The sequence below is a fragment of the Lithobates pipiens genome, unplaced genomic scaffold (genome assembly GCF_037356315.1).
Source record: "Lithobates pipiens isolate NorthernLeopardFrog02 unplaced genomic scaffold, aLitPip1_a1.2 Scaffold_3, whole genome shotgun sequence".
NCBI classification, from domain to species: Eukaryota; Metazoa; Chordata; class Amphibia; order Anura; family Ranidae; genus Lithobates; species Lithobates pipiens.
Window position 1 is genome coordinate 95,510,405 of NW_027507790.1, and position 16,550 is coordinate 95,526,954.

The 16,550-nt window shown below is 40.7% G+C and overlaps 1 protein-coding gene across 3 annotated transcripts in view; it reads right to left on the reverse strand.

The window, feature by feature from the left end:
* Positions 1-16,550, reverse strand: part of KSR2 (kinase suppressor of ras 2) — a 683,331-nt gene that overhangs the window by 259,668 nt on the left and 407,113 nt on the right. For 2 of the 3 annotated variants that reach the window (XM_077462058.1, XM_077462059.1), the window contains exon 6: positions 4,737-4,806. In XM_077462058.1, the coding sequence (XP_077318184.1) occupies positions 4,737-4,806 (70 nt within the window). Of the gene's footprint in view, positions 1-4,736; positions 4,807-11,740; positions 11,822-16,550 lie in introns of all 3 variants that reach the window. The other variant, XM_077462057.1, reaches the window with a different exon arrangement.

Genomic DNA, 16,550 nt, shown 5'->3' on the forward strand with positions numbered 1-16,550 from the left:
AGTGTACAACCGTGGGGCCAAGACCCGTACTTTTTCCCCGGGGGATAGGGTCTTGGTGCTAGTCCCTACGGTTGAAAGCAAATTTTTGGCCAAATGGCAAGGTCCATATGAAGTAATTGAAAAAATTAGTGAGGTGAACTACAGGGTTAGACAGCCAGGAAGGGGAAAGCCGGAGCAGATCTATCACGTCAATCTGCTGAAAGCCTGGAGGGATAGGGAATCCCTAGTCGCGGAGACTTTGTCACAAGCACAGCCTGTTTGCTTAGTTCCTGAGGTTGGAATAGCAGACACCTTATCGAAACCCCAACAACAGGAGGTTAAAGAGTTTGTACTTCGTAACAAAGAGATTTTCTCTGAGCTTCCGGGACAAACATCTGGCGTAGAGCATGACATTATCACCCCGCCAGGAGAAAGGGTAAAACTAAAACCTTATAGAATGCCAGAGGCCCGACGGGAGGCAATACGTGGGGAGGTTCAAAGGATGCTGGAATTGGGTGTGATAGAGGAGTCCCAGAGTGACTGGTCCAGTCCTATCGTACTAGTGCCCAAACCTGATGGGAGCTGGCGGTTTTGTAACGATTTTAGACAATTAAATAAAGTTACAAAATTTGACACCTACCCCATGCCACGTATAGATGAGTTGATTGACCGGCTGGGAACAGCCCGATATATGACAACTCTTGATCTCACCAAAGGGTATTGGCAAATTCCCCTGGCCGAGTCGGCCAAGGAGAAAACTGCGTTTGTAACCCCAGATGGGGCATTCCAATATAAGCGAATGCCGTTTGGGTTACAGAATGCACCGGCAACATTCCAGCGGAAAATGGATAAGATTCTGAGGCCCCATCAGAAATATGCTGCAGCGTACCTGGATGATGTGATTATCCATAGCACAGACTGGGTCTCACATTTGCCAAAAGTACAAGCAGTCCTAGACTCTATCCGGGAAGCTGGGTTTACGGCCAATCCAAAGAAGTGTACCATTGGACAGGAGGAGGCCAAATATCTTGGGTACACTATTGGGAGGGGGGTGATAAAACCCCAAGTCAATAAAGTCGAGGCCATACAGAGTTGGCCACGTCCCAACAGCAAGAAACAGGTACGAGCCTTTCTGGGAATCGCTGGCTATTATCGACGATTCATTCCCCATTTTGCTTCTCAGGCTGTGCCCCTCACCAACCTGACAAAAGGGAAAGAATCTGTTATGGTTAAATGGTCCCCAGAGGCTGAAGAAGCATTTCAGTCCTTAAAAACAGCCTTATGTAGCCAGCCAGTGTTGTACTCACCAGACTTCTCTAAGGACTTCGTGGTACAAACTGATGCATCAGACGTTGGGTTAGGAGCAGTGTTATCCCAGGTCTGGAACGGGGAAGAGCACCCAGTCATTTACCTCAGCAGGAAGTTGAAGTCTCATGAGGTAAATTACTCCACGATTGAGAAGGAATGTTTAGCAGTGAAGTGGGCTCTAGATTCCCTTCGGTACTATCTGCTAGGTAGGCACTTTGACCTGGTGACTGATCACGCTCCTTTAAAGTGGATGGCTCAGAACAAGGAGACCAATAGAAGGGTAAATAGGTGGTTCCTGGCCCTACAGGAATTTAACTTTACAGTTAAGCATTGCCCTGGTGTTAAAATGGGGAATGTGGATGCTTTGTCTCGGATACATGCGTGTCTGGCTGCTTGTGTTACAACCCCAAGGTTGAAACAAGAGGGGGGGGTATGTGGCAGCATGCAGGTAAAATCACCTGGTTGTATCCAGGATGGGAAATATGTGTGTCCTAGGTTCAGGCTTTATGCAGACTTTTACAATTAGAGGGGAAGAGTTAATGAGCCCAGCTGTAGTAAGTGGGCTCATTAAGGCCTCTACAAAAAAAACCAGCATGCATAGGGAGATGCTCCATCCTGGAACCAGTTTTGTGTGTATAGACTGGGGAGTCTGAGATCTGTTCTGTGCGGTGAGTTAACGCCTGTGTGGCAAACCCCTACAATAGAGACAGGGACTGGGGCAGCACAAGGCTGCACCCAGTTGTTAGACAGGGAGTCTACGTGTGTAGTTAGAGGTCAAGCTGACCAGGATTTATTTTCTTGTTTTATTTTGTTTGGCTGTTATATGTATCACTGCATGTAGCCTAAATAAACCGGATCTTTTGTTTTTTGCACCTACACCGCTGTCTGCTGTGCCTGACTTTGTGTTGTGAACCCATCCAGGGGGTCACACACACCCGCTACCGAGCGAACCCCCTCACAGTACATGTATTATACCCTACAGTGCACTATATTCTTATATGAGTATATTAACAATGCAAGGGCACTTTTGTTAAGTACAATGTTTTTGGGCTTACCGTTTCTACCGCCTCGCCCAAGAAATGATCCGATGGTGCCACCAGCTGGTCACAGAGGTGTTCAAAGACTAGATCGTCTTTGATTGCCTTTATGGCCTTGGGGGACCGGAGTGACGTCAAGTATTTTTTGCTTTTAAAGGTAAAGAAGTGATTGGGAATCTTTCTGACCCCAGATCTCTTCATAAAGAGGACCTATTACAAGGGATATTTACATTCCTTGTAAAAGGAATAAAAGTGATAAAAAATATTAAAGGGACAGTGTAAAAATAAAAAATTTAATGGATAAGAATTATTTTTTTCAAAGAGCCCCCATGTCTCCATGCTCACGTGCAGAAGCGAACATGTAAGTTGCGCATTGTAAGATTGGGGTTATCAGACTCAAGCGGTAGGTGTGTGTTCCAGTGTGTATGACAGTACAAAACTGTATTTTTAAGGGCCTGGTAGCCCACTTTTATATAAAAGCAAGTTCACAAAGAAATCAGTACCCATGCAGGGGGGTTCCACCATTACTGTATCTTGCACACTCAATACTTTAGCCTCCTGGCTTACATTCTTCCCATACGGCTGATTCAGGCCTTTAGCCTAGGCCTTAGGTCTACTCCTCAGACCCAAAAGAATTTACTAGAGTTAAGCTCTCTCCTAGCTCACTCCTGATCAGCGCCTTGCTGCTCTGCCACCAAGTATGTCTGCCTCCTGCAGACATGCATATTCCAGCTGCAGCCTCTGACTCCTCTCAGAGGAATGGGAGACCACCTGACTCCCATGCACAGACTTCCTGTCTGTTGGGTGGAACACTGAGCCATAGCCAGGTCACAACTAAATAGCCCAGCACACAGCTATGTAATCAGCGTGCCTTTCCCTCCACAATCTGGCGTAAACTAGCAATCTTCCAAGTAGAACAGGGTCCTACTGCCACAGCATGTATATGTAAACACATGTGAGGTATCACCGTGAACATTAGAGCGAAAGCATTAATTCTATTACTTGACCTCCTCTGTAACTCTAAACAGTTAACTTGTAAACATATTTAAGACAACGTCTTAATTTTTTAAGTACCATAGTTTGTCTCAAGTATTCCACGAGTAGGTATCTATTAACTTGGCATAACATAATCTTTCAAATTATACAAAAATATGGGGTATATATTGTTTTGTTTTTTTATTCATTAAAATGCATTTTTTTTTATTGCATTTGAAAAACTGTGTTAATACTATGTGACATAAAAAAAAATGCAACAATCGCCATTTTATTCCCTAGGGTCTCTGCTAAAAAAAAATGAATATTATGTTTGGGGGTTATAAGTAATTTTCTAACAAACAAATACTGATTTGAACTTGTAAACAAAAAGTGCTAGAAAAGGATTAGTCTTCAAGTGGTTAACATTTGGTTCCTTTTGCTGAACAGAAAGACTAAAAGCCACTGAATTTGTTATACACACTTGCAATTGCGTGGCATACCTTTTGCTGATAACAAACTTTTAGGCTGGATTCACACTATTGCAAATTGGATGTGGTCTCCTCGCATTTAATATGCAATAACAGCTCCTTCGCTCTATATAACTTCTAACTATCCTTCTTCTCTACCTTTTTTTCTCAGGATCCAAATTCTTCTAATATATCAAAATTAAAAATGGAAGGGGACCAGTCTGGGACCCACTAAAGGGCAACACATCTGCTCCACTAGTATTACTGCCCTAAGCACACCCAGCTTCAACATGTTGCTTTAAACACCTATCACATAAAATGAAAGAGACGTCTCAGTTAAGCAAAATGTCATACTGTCCTTTAGATGTAATAACATGTTCTCGTATATAATGTATACATGCAATGTGTTATAGGATAACAAACTGTGAATGCCCAGATGTTTGTCTTTGACCGTATTCCTTGAATAAATAAAATAATTGTAAAAAAAAAAAAAAAAAAAAAAACGCAATAGCAGGAGATTTTGACCTGCTCTCTATAGAGCCGGTTTACAAATCTCTGCAAATTTGCACAGGAGCCTTGTCCATCTTTTGTTCCATTTCAGGTCCGAAATCAGTCGTAAATCCAGGCTGAAATCGAATCGGACCTGAAACAGTGAACGGGGACGCAGCGGACCTCTGCTGTGAGCTGCATGGAAAGATCCTCTGAACCAAGCCTCAGAAAATTTTCTCTAATATTTTTTGGAACTGCTAAAAATCTTAACCTGTGCAAGTAAACAGGCTAAGTGTTTAGTTAAGGGCAATAAATTAAATAATTTATCAAATGAACTAGTTAAAATCTTTCGTAACAAATACACAATGTAAACCCAGGAGGAACACATCTGATTACTTTAGCATTTCACAGATGCCATGTTATGGGTTTTTCTATTTGCTGTTTGTAATTTCTTCTTATGATTAACGCAGAGCCACTTTACCTGTGTTTGATGGAGTTTCCCAGATCTCTTCGTGGAATCTGTGGAGACCAGCGAGGCACTGACAGTGTGTCTGAAAGCAATAAACCAGGATGAGTACAAGACCAATAGCATCCCACACCTCACACCATAAACCCAATTACAGAATCGATGATTTAACTTACAGACTATACACCTTATATACTGTATGCATTTGATATGTTATCAGTGAATTCAGCATAAGTTCAGGTATCCCATTGCTGTGTTTTTAGAATACTAGCTCAGGGATTCCATAAACATTTGCTAATCTCATTCAACACAGCTAGCCATTTTGATACATTTTCAATTTGATAATGTGCTAAAATTATGAACCGATCATTACTGAATTTGTCCACATTAGCTGTAAATTCAAATGAATATTCTAGCTTTGTGCTGCTACATATGCTACACAGAAACATACATATATATATACATATACATATATATATATATATATATATATATTTTTTTTTATGGTTTAACCTGTAAGTGCAGATGTACTTGACTCTCTTAATGCTATCCCACTAGACAAATGAGCACTACAGGCCCATCTATGATTTATTTTTATTTTTTTATTAACTTGGGATAATAATATCTATGCTACATTAAAATGACTGTTTAATAAATATAAATACTATTATTTAATTGATCTTTTAAATTTTCACATCATAAAATATCTTTCTGTGGGAATTGCCGTATAACTTATCTACAGATGTGATGCATTTCACTCTTTGACATATCGAACCCACACAACATAAAATGTAGCCTTTTTTTCTTAAAATAAAAATGTTACAACCCAATTATTGCACACACCTTTAACTGTTTCAATAAGAAATTTGAAAGTTACTCATTGACTTCTATGTATCTATTGCTAAAATTGTTATCAGATAGGGAAACAGGTTGATGCATGGTAGGGGCATTGTGTTTAAATTTCAGGAGGTCCAGTGTTTTATTTTTATTTGTTCTCGAGCAGAGGTCTGAAACTTATATTAGTGCTAGGACTCCGATACTTCACATCACAACCCCCCTCCCCCTACCCTTTACATCACAGAGCCCCATTCACATCACAGTCCCTCTTAACATCACAGCACCCACTTCCCCTCTATGTTGGGTCAGATTTCTTCAGATTTACTTTAAAAATTCTCTATAGTTTTTTAGTAAAAAAAACATCAGTTTCCAGCAGGAACATTTCTAAACATATGACATTGTTCTATCAGGAAAAGTGTTTGCACAAGATAAGTTTTTGCTGTCTTCTAATACATATTCTAATAAATATTTTTTTATTTTATTTTATTTTTGCTGTCTTCTAATGTATTTTTGGGCAATGTGTACATTTTTAGCTATTGCCAATGATCTGTCAAACTTTGGACCCAAGCTGTATCACTGTTTATGCCAGCTTCCCTCCAATGGTATATAGCGCTTTATAGTTAGGTTGTTGGATTGGTTTTGCTTCATTGTCATGTTTATTTTTCACTTTTACTGTGTTTATGGTCTGTTGGTGTTGGATTGGTGCTGTGAGCATTAATACATTTTGTTTTAACCTTACTCAGTCTGATTTCGGTTTCCTAAGTACAGCTAAACTTATCTGGTCATCCCTGCTGCAGCTTCCCCTTCACATCGCTGCTCCCTCTTCACGTCCCAGCCCTCCACCCTCATATCATAAGCCCTCCTTCACTTTAGTGCAGAGGTCTCAAACTGGTGGCCCTCCAGCTGTTGAAAAACTACAAGTCCCATGAGGCATTGCAAGGCTGACAGTTAAGAGCAAGACTCCCAAAGGCAATGGCATGATGGGACTTGTAGTTTCGCAATATCTGGAGGGCCACCAGTTTGAGACCCCTGCTTTAGTGTCTTCAATCCTCCCTTCACATCACAGCACCCTCAATCACAGTCCCTACTTTTTACATCAGTGTCTTCAAACATAGGTAGATGGACCTACGGAGTGGGGCTCTACTAAGTGGTTGCAACCATGAGACAAAGGGCTTGTGGTGCAGAATGTAAACGATTCCCAGAGGCCGAAGCTGTTGGATTAAGAGAAGTATGCATCTCTGGAAGGGGGGGATGGGATGAATTGTTGGCTCAGCTTCAAGGGGCAAACAAGAAAGTGTACTCAACCTTTAAACAACCCGCAAGTACAGAAAAATACCTGATGATGTGCCAGAAATGCACTCAGTTCTTTCCTGTTGTGGGCCAGCAGCACATGGGATTTTGAGGACTTAAACAATTTCTTCGAATTACGCTGCCAATAACTACAGTGTGTTTTTTTTTTTTAATGAAGAGACTAAATACCTTTTCTCAGACAGCTGTGCGGTCACGTGACCCCCTCCAAACTTCTTCCCTGATCTATGGAGAGAGACGTCAGCTGGCCATCTAAGGGAGGTCACGTGACTGCGCAGCAGTGGTGTGGGAAAGGGTGTTTAGCCTTTTCATTTTAAACACATGCACTGTAGTTATTGGCAGTGTAATCCAAAGGTAATACATGTATGTCTGCTGCATATTACAGCTATTGCAGGTGAATAGCGGTGGGAGGAGCGGGAAGGATAGATGCTCTCATGCTGACAGGCAGGGAGGGAGGGGGAGAGATTCAAAGCAGAAAGCGGCTGACAGAGGCACGTGACCTGACCACAGTATCATAGCTCAGCGGGTCAGCACAGACAGGGGGGCACAGGAACAGGCAGGATCAACCAGGTATATTACAACACAGGAAGGGACAAATTACACAGCACATGCACTGTGCTATAGATCATGCATGCCTTAAAGGAACAGGATCTTTTTTTTGTTAGGGTTACACCCACTTTAAATTTACAAGATGCAGTTCAGCTTTTCCCATTTGTCATTTGTTAAACTACTGAATATACCCCCCTCTCCTCATCTCCACAGCATAGGGACTAATTGCTCTGTAATCCAAGATAAGAACTGGGCTGGCTAATTAGACTCAGTGAGATGAAACAGAAAGGACACAGAACAGCTCTAGATTTCTGATATGATCAACAGGTATTTGTTTGCAGTTATTAAACAGATGTAACAAAATAAGAGAATTTAAGTTATAGGCCCCTTTCACACGGACGATCCAACCTGAACGGATGCTCCATAGTGCTCTATGGAGCGTCGGATGTCAGCGGTGATATGTCCGCTGACATCCGAGCCGCTCCAATCTGAAAAAGTGTGACGGAGGAAAAAGCTGCGGTCCGCCATCATCCGATCTCCCATAGGGGAGAGCAGCGCTGTGACAGGTCCATCCCTGCACAGTCTGCAGAGACAGACCTGTCATCTTCCTGCTCAGCGGAGATCGCTCCGGCGATCCCCGCTGAGCAAGCGGATATCCACGGGGCGGATCAGCGCTGATCCGCCCCGTATGAAAGGACTCTTAAGGTTTACATACTCAGATATGCACCCTATATGACTACATTTACATTATAGAAAGAATAGGTAACTGTTGCTGCTGTCCAAACAGATGCAATCTGTTTATCTGTCTTCCATTCACCAGGACAACTTGGGGCAAATGCCCACAGACTATCAACTGCACATTGTTTTGGTTTTAAATAAAATGGGTCCTCTGAGCTTTCAGAGAAAAGCTCTAGGTCAAAAGTAATTGAGTAAACTCTGCTGTCTGCATCCCTGGATTTCTCTTTAGTATCACTGTGAGTTTTAAAGGTCAACAGAGAACTTCATCTAAACCTATACATCAAAGTTTATTATCTAATCTAATATACACTCTATGGTACTTCCATTGCAATTACAAATATATATATATATATTTTGTATATAAGATATATGTATGTGCGCATGTTTGTCTCTCCACAGCTTATACCAACTCCAGAACTCAAGCTTAGAACCTAGAAAATATAGTTAGTCATTTTATTTAGATTAGGGGCTCCTCAACTTTTTATTCCGTGGACCCAAATAAATAATTGTTGCTGCACTGGGACTGAAAAAAGCAATTTTACCAAAATGTCATAGCTATATAATAAAAAACAATCACGCAAATTGTAATTAATGGAAGTCTAAATTCATAATACATTAAAAATGCACATGACAATTACTGCAGAACAACGTTTATCTAAACCAGGGTTCCATGGAACCCTAGGGTTCATCCAGAGGTTGCTAATGGTTCCTTGAGCAATAAACAATTTCTGCCTCTTAGCCCTTGTACACACGGTCAGACATTCTGACAACAAAACAACGGATTTTATCCGAAACTGGTATTGCATACACACGGTCGGATAAAGTTGTCGGAAAATCCAATCGTTCGTAACGTGATGACGTTATTTCGTTACCACGGGACTACGTTCAGGCTAGTAGCCAATAGCTTTGGTCTAGGAATTTGATCTGAGCATGCGTGCCACTTTGACCAATCGGAATTCTCTACAAACGATCGGACAAAGTCCAATCGGATCATGTTGTCGGAAAATTTTATAGCCCAGCTGTAAAACTTTGTTGGTCGGATATTCCGACGGAAACAGTCCGATGGAGCCCACACGGTCGGATTATCCGACAACACGGTCCGATCAGACATTTTCCGTCGGTATGTCCGACCGTGTGTACAAGGGCTTAGATAAATTCCCACTGACACCATTGATCTTTTTAGCTATCTATATAGGGCAAATCTTCCCTATGACCACAAGTGTAAGGAGCATTCTTTCCACCATCACACTAATGTATTATGAGTTGGGAATACAGTATTTTTCAGCAGGGGTTATTTAAAAGTTTATTAAATAAAAAATAAATAAAAACATTGCAGATTGAAGCTTCTGATGATGCAAATGGGATGGCGAAACGCGTAGAGGCTGCTGGGACTGTTCACAACGCGATCGTCGATAACAGGGGACTGAAGCTTGGAGCACATGCGAGAAAAAGGTACCTGTTGGAAACACATGCTGGTCTAAAGCATACCCTGTATACATGGCTGGATAAGCTTAGTTTCGGCTTACAGACACACGCAATATGTGAGTGCAATCTGTTTTTAATTATTTTTTAATTAACAAGTTGAGACGTTTTACACTATGATGGTTCTACATATTTTCTTATGAGCTTGAATAATCAGTGGATCACCGACTGGAGAGAGATCGTTTATAAGGAGTGGTTATCCATTTAATAAATCAAAGGCGAGCTTCTATTTTTGTATCTGGCGAGTGACCATTTCGTAAGGTGGTGGTGGCACGAAGGGTGAATTTAGTTGTGGAGCAATGCACGTGTATATAGGAGCACCTGATGATCCACAAATTAACTTTTCTTTTCACTTAGAATTGTGATGAAGAAATTGTATCTCACCTCACCCATATACTGGAATTAATGTTATATATGAACTGTCATTATTGTGGGGATTGTGTAGATTGAGAGTTGTTTAAGCATTGACTAGCATTTAATTGTGTTAAATATGGTATTATTTGTGGTTTGTACATTGCATTTGAGCATAGTTATATATGCATAATTATTTATATTTTGGGTAGTTAGCGCAGTCCATATTTTGTCACATATAGATCAGATATTGGCAAAAATATTTTAGCTTTACAACCTCTTTAAAGTGTTTGTTCCCCCAGCACTTCATATTCCTGATATGTGCCTGCTCTACCATGTACTTGTATGAGAAAATCTCCTGTTCTCTTTGTATTGCTTCCTTTATGTGAAATTCCTGGTGTTCCTGCTAGTCCCCTTACTTTCCTATTAAAAACTGACCACACTAAGCAGGATAGTACACCATGGTCAGTTCTCTAGCTATGCTGGGAACGTAGTGTACTCTCCTCCAATGATCAGCCCCCGCTGCAAAGCCATTCGCTGGGAAGCTCAATGTACTGCTGCTTCTCCTCCCCCCAGCAATTATTCAGCTGAGAACAGAGGGGCTTTTGATTTCTATTTTAAACTGGATGGCTTGTTTTACAAGGTGATCATTTACAAACACTTTAAGGCTTTTATAACTTCTCTAGAAAGCACACATTGCAGACATTCTTCTCCATTCACACTGTGGCCGTGGCCACATTCGTGGTAAAGTGCTGGCTCGTTATAACTGCGCTTTACCGCTGTTTAAGCTGCGCTTTTGCACCCCTTTTCAGCAGCTAGCGAGGTGCTTTTAACCCCAAAGAAGGGATTAAAAACTCCCTTGTTGCGGTGCTTCCAAAGCGCTTTTCAGGCATTTCAGAAGCACTGCCCATTCATTGTAATGGGCAGGGGTGATTTGGGGGCATTGTATACAGAGCTCCCAACTCGCCCAAAGATGCTGCTTGCAGGACTTTTCCGAATTTCCAGCAAGCGCACCGCCCGGGTGTGAAAGCGCCCAATGCAGAGAAAGAGAGGCATTCTTCAGGCCGTTTACAGGTGCTATTTCTAGCACTAAAATGCCTGAAAACTGCCTCGTGTGAAAGGGGTCTTACTGTAAGCTTTAGTAAAGCCAAGAGAATCTCCTCACCTTATATTTTCGTCTGGTTAGTTGCCTCTGTCCCCCTCCTCACATACAATCCAGGCTCTGATATCATCTGTGTGTTATTCAATGTCTGTGTGCTATTAATCCCCAATAATCTGCTTGGACACGAAGTCGAGTGGCTACCCATCCCAAATACATCTGCAACCCAATTTGGTTCCCACTTATAGTTTAAGAAACACTGATGTAGATATACAATATACATTTGTTTATAATCGCCACAAACTTATCATTTTCATTTGTTACCTGAATTAGGCTGGTTTACCAAAAGAGAAGCACAGAAAAATTGTGGGCAAATGTTAAAAAGTAACTCTTGTTGAGAAAAAAAACAAACCCCTCTGGGTGAACAATGTACATTGCAAAGATTTTAACAAGCAACGTAGTATATTCCTACTTATTGTTGCTGTGAAGAAAAATCTCTTTATTTCACCAGATTGATCGCATGCTCATCTTGAATGGGAGGGTGTGGTTCATTATAATCAGCAAATGCACTTTCTGTGTTTAAATGAGAAAAGCTGCAGTGTCTGTACCCCTTTAGAAGTGATTATCCCTTAGAGAGTATCTCACCAAAACTTACATCCAATCCAATCCAATATTGCGTTTCGGCTTTGTCCACTGATTTCTCCAGATTCTCGGAATCTTTTGATGATACTATGTACTGTAGATGATAATATATTTAAGGTCTTTGCAATTTTACATTGACGAACATTATTCTGAAATTGTTTGACAATTCTTAGATGCAACTTTTCACAGACTGGTGAACCTCTTTCCATCTTTACTTCTGAGACACTGACTCTCTAAGATGCTCTCTTTTTACCCAATAATGTTACTGACCTGTTGCTAATTAACCTAATTAGGTGAACTTTTTTCTTCCATCTCTTTCTCATTAGTGCCACTTACTTTCAAGCTTTTTGTTGCCCTGTGCCAACTTTTTTTGAGATGTATTGCTGCCATCAATTTCCTAATTACTTAAATTTTTTTTAATAGTACATTTTCTCAGTTTAAACATTTAATATGTTTTCGATTTAAAAAAAAAATATGGGTTTATTCGATTTTCACAGAATTGCAATCTGTTTTATGCAGATTTTATATAGCATCCTTTTTTTGGAATTGGGGTTGTATATCCACATCAATCCTACCTCCGCTAACAGGAACACTACTACCGGTAGTAGTAGAGAACATACATGTCCCTTTCCAACCTACCTTAATGTGATGCCCAGGACCTGAAGGACTTATCATCACTCCTAGGCATTGCTAAGTAGAGAGTGCATATGCAAATTCAAATAGTGACCATCAAAAAATCCCTATATGCATATATCAAATTTAAGAGGGCTCTGGGCTGCATGTATAACTGTTATAATGTGTTCTGGCAAACTTTTTTCTCTGTCTGGTTTATATTCTGGATAATATTTTCTTATTTATTTTTAGTAATATATACCCAGGCAAATTGCTTATACTGTATATGTGTGTGTGTGTGTGTGTGTGTGTATATATATATATATATATATATATATATATATATATATATATATATATATTCTGTAGATATATATATTAGAGGCAGTGTGTGAAATTAGGCATTCTATGTAATATACACATTTCATGTAACATACATATGACATATTTAAAGTGGTTGTAAAGGGTGAAGGTGTTTTAGCTCATGCATTCTATGCACGAAGGTAAAAAAAAAGCCTTCAGTGTGCAGCTCCCCCAGCAGCCCCCTCTAATACTTACCCAATCTCCATCTCGATCCAGCATTGTGTACGAGAGCAGTGGCTCTCCAAGGTCTCTCCCTCCTCATTGGGCGAGACACAACAGCGGGAGCCATTGGCCTCTGCTACTGTCAATCACAGCCAGTGAGGAGGCTGAGCCACGCTCTGTATGTCCCATGGATAAACAGAGACAGCTCGGCAGTGAGCACGCACAAGTGCCCCCCCCCCCCCCCAGAGCAAGCAACATGATATGGGTGCACTCGGCAAGGGGGAGGAGCCACAAGCGCTGGTAGGGTACCCGATTAGAGGAGGATTGGGGCTTCTCTGTGAAAAACCACTGCACAGAACAGGTAAGTATGATGTGTTTATTATATCTAAACCTTTACAACCACTTTAAAAAAAAATGTTTCCTATTTACCATTTTAAGGCTAAGGTTAATTTATCTGTGATCAGATTTTGATCCGATTTTCAGTGCAATTCTGTACTGCAACTTGGATGTGGTTTGCATATCCTATGAGGACAAAATTGCACTGGAATCGCAACTAGTAGTACAGGAACCTTTCACAAAACCACGCTGTGCTGAGTTGCCTTCATGTAAACAGATACAGTTGAAAACAATGTGATTTCCATTGTCATGCGATTCTGTGCGACTCAAGTTACATCTGAAATCGTACTAGTGTGAATGGAGCCTTAGGCCTGATTCACACCTATACATTTTTAGTGCTTTTTAAATTTTGCAGATTTGCACTACAGAACGTGTTCCATAGGAAACCATGGTAAATGGGCTGTAGTGCAAATCTGCAAAATGCAGAAAGCACAAAAAATTCATAGATGTCAATCCAGCCTTAGACTGGATTCACACCTATGCATTTTTAGTGCTTTTTACATTTTGCAGATTTGCACTACAGAACGTGTTGAATGAATGAATGAATGAATGAATGAGTGACTTGTACAGCGCTACCTATGCAAACTGAATCGCCTCGGGGCGTTTTTTGCTGCCGGTGTCCATCTGCGGTATAGCACAGCCCTTTGCCCCGTGGGGTCCCGGCACACTTACAAACACATACACTTACAACATGCACATAATTGGCCAATTTTTTCGACAGGATTTCATTAACCTACCAGCATATCCATAGGAAACCATGTTAAATGGACTGTAGTGCAAATCTGCAAAATGCAAAAAGCACTAAAACTGCATAGGTGTGAATCCAGCCTTAGTCAGGAACTGGGACTAGTCAGCTAACCAAAGATTTTCTGCAATGTTTTACTGCCATTCTGTATTACCAGTTTCCAGTGGCAGCCACTCCATTAGGGGCGCCCCTGACCCTAATCCATGCAAGGCGCCGGACACACGGATTGCAATGGTTTTCTTTGTAAGCACGCGATTAGAGCCTGTGGCTCTAATTGGCTTTCCTAAAAGGGTGGGCAGTTGTGTGACATTAGCGAATTAATATTCGCTATTGCCTTCCCGCAATCAGGTCTCAGGATCCACTTCCTGTTTGGCCAGAAGAAGAAGCAACGGCCCTTCACTTCCCACGACAAGCTGGACCAAGTGGTCGCGGTATTGTGAGTGAGGGGGCAAAAAAAAATATTGAGCTCAGGCCTCCACTGCCAGTTTGCTTTGCATTACCTAAAACGTAATGGTTTAAATTCACTCAGAACACAAACACACAGCTGCACGAGTAATTCCCAAAGCAGAAGTATTTATTCCCATTTAGAAAAGAGGAGTCCATTAGTACAAAACTAGTGCTTGGCTTCTACTGTATTAAAAGATAGAGTTTGGCTTTACCAATATTTTTACAAAGATTCCATTGAAAACTCCGAATTAGGCTGGATTCACATCTATGCATTTTTAGTGCTTTATTCATTTTGCAGATCTGCACTACAGTCCATTTAACATGGTTTCCTATGGAAGACGTTCTGTAGCGCAAATCTGCAAAATGCAAAAAGCACAAAAAATGCATAGGTTTGAATCCAGCCTAATTAAATGGTGCATATACATAAGTGAAGGGAAATAATACTTTATTAGACTGGATTCACACCTATGCATTTTTAATGCTTTTTTGCATTTTGCAGATTTGCACTACAGAACGTGTTCCATAGGAAACCATGTTAAATGGACTGTAGTGCAAATCTGCAAAAAGCAGGCTGGATTCCCACTTATGCATTTTTAGTGCTTTTTGCATTTTGCAGATTTACACTACAGATTGTGTTCCATAGGAAACCATGTTAAATGGACTGCAATGCAAATGTCCAAAATGCAAAAAGCACTAAAAATGCATAGGTGTGAATCAGGCCTTAGGGAATCTTTTACTTCTATATGGCAATACTGCATGCGCTAACTAATTCAAGACATAAATAATAATTGAAGCCCTACACTGCCTTTGATAGCTACAGCAGGATGCGCTTGTCCCAGTAAAACCCTACCGCCTCAATATTCATCACTTCCCAAATTGTGTTTGTCAAGTGTGTTGCATGTTGTTTGCCAGGTGTGTGTGTGGAAGTAACTTGGCATTCTCTGTGTTAGTCCACATTTTAACACAACCTAGCATAGGTATAAATGGAGGAGGATGGGTGACAGCCCTATTATCATAGGTGACAGCAAAGTAAGACCTCTCGTTGACAGATGACAGGTCCACATTTACTTTCTGTGCATTCAGATGTAGAGGTTGAGAGACAGCATCAGCCATCAGTCTGATCCTCTTGTTATGGTTATGAGCCTAGAGCAGAGGGGACAGACATTATGCAAAAATAAAATGTTGATATAGGAAGAAGGTCTCTAATATGTGACACCAAGCTGCCCATTGTCAAAGTGATAGGTGACAATTCCACCTTTCAAAGTGTGCACTTAGTAATCTATAAAAAGCTGCTACAAACTGCTAAAAATAAGATATGGAATAACTGCAAATAGGCTTTTCCGACATGACCACAAGAATAATCTTCTTCTTGCTGCAATGATACTGAATTATGAACCCTGCTGTGCTCCTCCACCCAGAAAGCAACAAGGATTTAACTATGTTTAAAAGAGCTTGATCATTAGACAAATCCAACTGCACACTGTTAACTGAGGGTATATATCAAATATAGCTGTGAGAAGTATTCATAAATAACATAGTGTTTTCATGAATAAGGTAAAGACCTATGTGGGAGGTAAAGTAACCAATAAAAATTAATCTTTCACTGGGCATCCTGCAGTTAACATAAATCAGGTAGTAACTGGTTACTGGTCTTTGCATCTTACTATAGCTTTTTGCTTTCTGGCATTGACAAAGAATGCCCATAAGCAATTTACATTATTCAGCAATGCAAGATCAGGGCTCCCACCCTTCATGTAAAAAGTCCACATTAAAGTGTAAAAGAAAGGATAAGAAAGTAAGTAAACTTTCGTCACACCTGGCTTCCAGCCATTGTGACGTCACACTCTTTTTGATGAAATCCTGGGAATGATGAGAATCCTAAATCTTACGAAAAGATGCACCAGCACACTGGTGAAGCATTTTCTTGTGAGATTTGGCATACTTGGCATTTCAAAGATTTCACCAGCAGGATTGTGATGTTCTACTCTCCAGTGTGGAAAGCAGGGGCAGGTATTAGATTTTTTTTAAAGTGTTTGTAAACCCCCCCCAAAAAAAGAAGAAATCAGATCCTGGTCCCTTAAAACAGATTAAACAACAC